This window comes from Portunus trituberculatus, unplaced genomic scaffold (assembly GCF_017591435.1).
Source record: "Portunus trituberculatus isolate SZX2019 unplaced genomic scaffold, ASM1759143v1 PGA_scaffold_459__1_contigs__length_9814, whole genome shotgun sequence".
Lineage (NCBI taxonomy): Eukaryota > Metazoa > Arthropoda > Malacostraca > Decapoda > Portunidae > Portunus > Portunus trituberculatus.
Window position 1 is genome coordinate 4,187 of NW_025541627.1, and position 5,628 is coordinate 9,814.

The 5,628-nt window shown below is 45.4% G+C and overlaps 2 protein-coding genes and 1 non-coding gene across 3 annotated transcripts; 2 read left to right on the plus strand and 1 right to left on the minus strand.

Annotated features, from left to right (window-relative positions):
* Positions 1 to 649: 649 nt before the first annotated feature.
* LOC123500653 lies at positions 650 to 768 on the plus strand. Its single transcript, XR_006673427.1, has one exon. It is a non-coding gene; the product is annotated as a 5S ribosomal RNA (ribosomal RNA).
* A 2,894-nt stretch (positions 769 to 3,662) lies between these two features.
* On the plus strand, positions 3,663 to 4,130 carry LOC123500651 (histone H3). Its single transcript, XM_045249313.1, has one exon. The coding sequence runs from the start codon at positions 3,684 to 3,686 to the stop codon at positions 4,092 to 4,094; it is 411 nt and encodes a 136-aa protein (XP_045105248.1). The 5' UTR covers positions 3,663 to 3,683; the 3' UTR covers positions 4,095 to 4,130.
* Positions 4,131 to 5,037: 907 nt separating this feature from the next.
* On the minus strand, positions 5,038 to 5,439 carry LOC123500652 (histone H2B). The gene has a single exon (XM_045249314.1). The coding sequence runs from the start codon at positions 5,434 to 5,436 to the stop codon at positions 5,065 to 5,067; it is 372 nt and encodes a 123-aa protein (XP_045105249.1). The 5' UTR covers positions 5,437 to 5,439; the 3' UTR covers positions 5,038 to 5,064.
* Between the last annotated feature and the right edge of the window lie 189 nt (positions 5,440 to 5,628).

Genomic DNA, 5,628 nt, shown 5'->3' on the forward strand with positions numbered 1-5,628 from the left:
CATGCATTTCCTCACTGGAGTTGATGAGGTAGGTGGTGTAATTGTGTAGTCGCTCACGAGTGTGACTCACATTTTTAGGATCGCGGTAATATATATGTAACTGGTGCCTTCCCGGTTGTAGTAGGGTAACAATATTTCCTGTTTTTCCCACTTGATCCAACATCGCTGGGTCATACGAACACGGTCTCCGTCTCGTCGTTGACCCTCGGACCACGCATCCGAGACGTACAACCGAGAGGCAAGCAAGAAAACGGCGTAAAACTAAATAATATCGAGTCGGAGGAGGTGCCAGATTTTCCAGCCAGCGGCATGCATGCAGCGAGCAACAAGCCAACCAGCCAGCCAGCCACAGAGGGAGGCAGACTGAGTCTGTGTCAGAATAATAATAATAATAATAATAATAAGAAGAAGAAGAAGAAGAAGAAGAAGAGAGACTGACAGACAGACAGACAGACAGACAGACAGACAGACAGACAGACAGACAGACAGACAGACAGAGAGAGAGAGAGAGAGAGAGAGAGAGATTAATCCAATAGGGAAACGATATTAAACCAAGAAACACCTAGAAAGGACTTGATTCACAGGGTATACGGAGTATAGTAGGGCAAGCCAGGAAGAATTTAAATCGGCCTAAAATCTCACATCGAGTGCCAACGACCACACCACGTTGAACACACCGCTTCTCGTCCGATCAGCGAAGTTAAGCAACGTTGGGTCCGGTTAGTACTTGGATGGGTGACCGCCTGGGAACACCAGATGTTGTTGGCATTCCATTATTTTTTATTTATCTATTTATTTATTTATTATTTAATTATTATTATTATTATTTTATAATAATAATAATAATAATAATAATAATAATAATAATAATAATAATAATAATAATAATAATAAGAAGAAGAAGAAGGTTTGATTTGTCTATTCTTATATTGTTTTACCTGCTTATTTTATTCTTTGTTAATTCATCCATTTATTCTTGTACTACCTCGTGCCTGAATTACCAGACAAAACTGTGTATTCTAAACACACATGAGTAGGAGAGGACTCGAACTGACAATTTTTTTTTCTCTCCTATAGAGAAATTGCATCGAACCGCTAGCCTAGCTTGGTGCCGGGGGAAGGGGATAAGAATGACCACCTGCACGGACGTGTGCTGTGCTCTGTCGAGCTTGGACATTAACCATTGAAGTCTGAAGAAGAAAAAAAAAAAAAAAAAACTAGAAAGTCACTGCAGCGGCTGTGGGAGGAGGAAAGACGCAAGCCGTCAGACTAACCGTGACACACGACACGCTAATAAATACGCACACTATAGTCTGACCATTTTATGAAGATCACTTAGGCGTTGGCGTTTTGGGATTTTCCTGCCTGCGGCGCTGTCACACGTGTACCAATACGCGCCCCAAGTCAGGTACTTAATACTTTTTAACTGAATGGTGTTGTAGTACATATACATTGTGATGCTCTAAAGAGGCAAGTTAGAGGAATTTGTGTTTATTTTAAATAAATTTTGCATTGGTTTTGCAAACGCAACAACAATGCTTGACAACGTTTCCTCCGAGCGTTGTCACATCCTTCTGGGTGACCGAGTGAGGTCACAGGTCAAAGTGACCGTGTTAATCCATGGTGTGTGTGGGGAGCAAGGTTCTCATTGACACATAGGCTCTAATCCCTTAATTTGCCCAGCAACGCCGCAGGCCGGGAAATTCCCAAAAATGGCAACGTCTAAGTGATCTTCAGACTATAATAATCTGATTAACAATTTGTCTTGGCGATGTTGCAGTGGGTATTTGGTGAATGAAATGATCGATTGCTATCTTTACATCATCCATCCATCCTAATTTGACCTTAGAATCTAAAATGGTTGCTTTGCTGATGTCAGGTATGTTTGAGAAATCATATTCTTTGTATGTAAAATATAATGTTTTTTTCTTGTGGATCGTAGTTGCTAAAGTGTGTCTGTGTATATATTAGGATTTTTATGCTATATGTTGGTGGCCCTTGCATTTGAAATAATTATATTGTGAAATTGTCAACTTTTTTTTTTTTTCGGTAGGGGCTAATGTATGCAATGTTTCTGCTAATTTATGGAAATTTTATGCAAATTTATGCAAATTAGCCAAATCAAATTGGGGGGCGGGTCGAGAGCCCGCCCCCCGCTCGATAATGGGGGGGAGGGGGGGACGCGCGCGAAAATCACTCCATTTTCTAATTTTGCGATTTATGCACATACCCGGTAAAATCATGTAAACGGGAAAAAAAAAAAAAAAAAAAAAAAAAAAAAAAAAATCGTCTAGAATTGTCGGTGGGATCCTTCTGTCCCTCTCTCCCTCTCTCTCTCTCTCTCTCTCTCTCTCTCTCCTGTGTGTGTGTGTGTGTGTGTGTAATTCACTGTTTGATCTGCTGCAGTCTCTGACGAGACAGCCAGACGTTACCCTACGGAACGAGCTCAGAACTCATTATTTCCGATCTTCGGATAGGTCTGAGACCAGGCACACACCACACACCGGGACAACAAGGTCACAACTCCTCGATTTACATCCCGTACCTACTCACTGCTAGGTGAACAGGGGCTACACGTGAAAGGAGACACACCCAAATATCTCCACCCGGCCGGGGAATCGAACCCCGGTCCTCTGGCTTGTGAAGCCAGCGCTCTAACCACTGAGCTACCGGGCCGTGTGTGTGTTTCACTGTTTGATCTGCTGCAGTCTCTGACGAGACAGCCAGACGTTACCCTACGGAACGAGCTCAGAGCTCATTATTTCCGATCTTCGGATAGGCCTGAGACCAGGCACACACCACACACCGGGACAACAAGGTCACAACTCCTCGATTTACATCCCGTACCTACTCACTGCTAGGTGAACAGGGGCTACACGTGAAAGGAGACACACCCAAATATCTCCACCCGGCCAGTGTGTGTGTGTGTGTGTGTGTGTGTGTGTGTGTGTGTGTGTGTGTGTGTGTGTGTGTGTGTGTGTGTGTGTGTGTGTGTAAGAGAGAGAGAGAGAGAGAGAGAGAGAGAGAGAGAGAGAGAGAGAGAGAGAGAGAGAGAGAGAGAGAGAGAGAGAGAGATTACATTCTCATATAAGGAAAGGATATAATGTAAATTTATCATAGATATATGTATGTACAGTACGTGGTTTATGAAGAATTGTTACGCGAAAAGTTTTTTTTTTTATTTTCAATATTCATTTAGTTAGGAAAAAGGAGTGGTGAGTGACCTGACACGGCGAAATCCCCTGAGACATCTTGGCTACAACAATGCTCTCTCTCTCTCTCTCTCTCTCTCTCTCTCTCTCTCTCTCTCTCTCTGTGTGTGTGTGTGTGTGTGTGTGTGTGTGTGTGTGTGTGTGTGTGTGTGTGTGTGTGTGTGTGCGTGCGTGCGTTTAAAATTTTTTTTTTTTTTTTTTTTTTTGTTGTGTTTTTCTTTTCTCTCTTTCCTTCCTCTTTTCTCTCCCTCTCGCCTGCCTCAATTTCTTTGAGTTACCCATGACATGTTGTTATGGTTAGGAGGGGGAGGGGGGAGTTTTCTGTGGTTGTCGAACACTCTTACGTCATTCCCGTCCAATCGTAAGGCAAGGTTGGGCCCCGGCAAACCGTATTTAAAGAAGTGCCAGCCTAAGCGCTCAACTCGCCCAACTGTTCGTTCCGAGCGGCAGTAACTTACTTACTTCCTTACCATGGCACGTACTAAGCAAACGGCCCGCAAGTCCACCGGTGGCAAGGCGCCCCGCAAGCAGCTTGCCACGAAGGCAGCTCGCAAATCTGCTCCTGCCACTGGAGGTGTCAAGAAGCCCCACCGTTACAGGCCAGGAACCGTGGCCCTCCGTGAGATCCGCCGTTATCAGAAGAGCACCGAACTGCTTATCAGGAAGCTGCCTTTCCAGCGCTTGGTGCGTGAAATTGCCCAGGATTTCAAGACTGACCTCCGCTTCCAGTCCTCCGCTGTCATGGCCCTCCAGGAAGCTTCCGAGGCTTATCTCGTGGGTCTCTTTGAAGACACTAACCTGTGCGCCATCCACGCCAAGCGTGTCACTATCATGCCCAAGGACATCCAGCTGGCTCGTCGAATCCGTGGCGAGCGTGCCTAATAAGTGTGTCATCCAAGGCAAGCAAGCAACAACAAACAATATCTAGGCCCTCTTCAGGGCCAAAGGTGCTTTATCTAAAGAGAATAATATTACATAGACCATGAATGGGTTGGCTTTGATCCGTATGGTCGAGCGATTTCCTGATTAAAAGACTTTTTTTTTTTTCTCTCTCTCTCTCTCTCTCTCTCTCTCTCTCTCTCTCTCTCTCTCTCTCTCTCTCTCTCTCTCTCTCTCTCTCTCTCTCTCTCTCTCTCTCTCTCTTTTTTTTTTTTTTTTTTTCTTCAACCTTCCTCTCTGTGTCTAGGATCCGATATTCCATGTGCATGTTTCTGATCAGTAGTATGTCGGTGGCCGATGGAGAATGACTGCTTTCCCCTCCAATCTGATTTGTAGATATATTGATTGATTGATTCACTGCAATTCAGTCAAGAAAACAAAGAAAGAAAGAAAGAAAGAAATAAATAAAAAAAAAAAAAAATAAAAAAAAAAGGAGCGAAGATTCATGTTACAAGCTATAATAACTGTGTGCTTCCTGAGCTTTGTGTGATGAAAAACGTTATGTTACTGAAATAGGAGGCATCATCACTAATCAAGAAGAAGAAGAAGAGCATGAATGCACCCACCCTCCAAAGCCTGCCTGCCGTGATTAGTATCGTACGTACGCTTAATCATCACCATCATCATACTACTACTACGGGCTGCTGCTGTTGTGCAGTGGATGATGGATCTCTTTGCTCTGACCCGGTTGCGAGCCTCATTAATGACGAGCCAGCCATCTAGCTCATCCATATCCATCCATCCGGCTCTGGTGCACCAGCGGCGACCACCATCCACACTTGTCTATATTGTGTCTCCTTTTTTTTTGGATTCAGGTGTGGCTCCTATGGAGCCGGGTAGGGTTTGAATACTGTCTGAGACAGCAGTTGCTCTTTTTTCTTCTTTCCCCCCTTCTAGCTGACTGACAGTCAGTTTACTTGGAGGAGGTGTACTTGGTGACAGCCTTGGTGCCCTCAGAGACGGCGTGCTTTGCCAGTTCGCCGGGCAGAAGGAGACGGACGGCAGTCTGGATCTCCCGGCTGGTGATGGTGGAGCGCTTGTTGTAGTGTGCCAGGCGGGATGCCTCGGCAGCGATGCGCTCGAAAATGTCGTTCACGAAAGAGTTCATGATTGACATAGCCTTGGAGGACACGCCAGTGTCGGGGTGGACCTGCTTGAGCACCTTGTAGATGTAGATGGAGTAGCTTTCCTTCCTCCTCCGCTTCTTCTTCTTGTCCCCTTTGGCTATGGCCTTCTGAGCCTTGCCAGCCTTCTTGGCAGCCTTTCCTGATGCTTTGGGAGGCATGGTAGTAACGGCGTCGTTCAACTTGCGAAGAGTTGTGTTGTGTTGCACCCGACTTGCAGAGTGCCATTTATGTAAGCAATCCTGCTCAGGATCGCGAGTCGCCGCGAGAGCCAGCCTCCCGGTTGGGCGTTACGTGTTACGCGCTGATCCGATCTTCCTTTTATATAGAGGAAACGAGCCCGCCGAAGAACA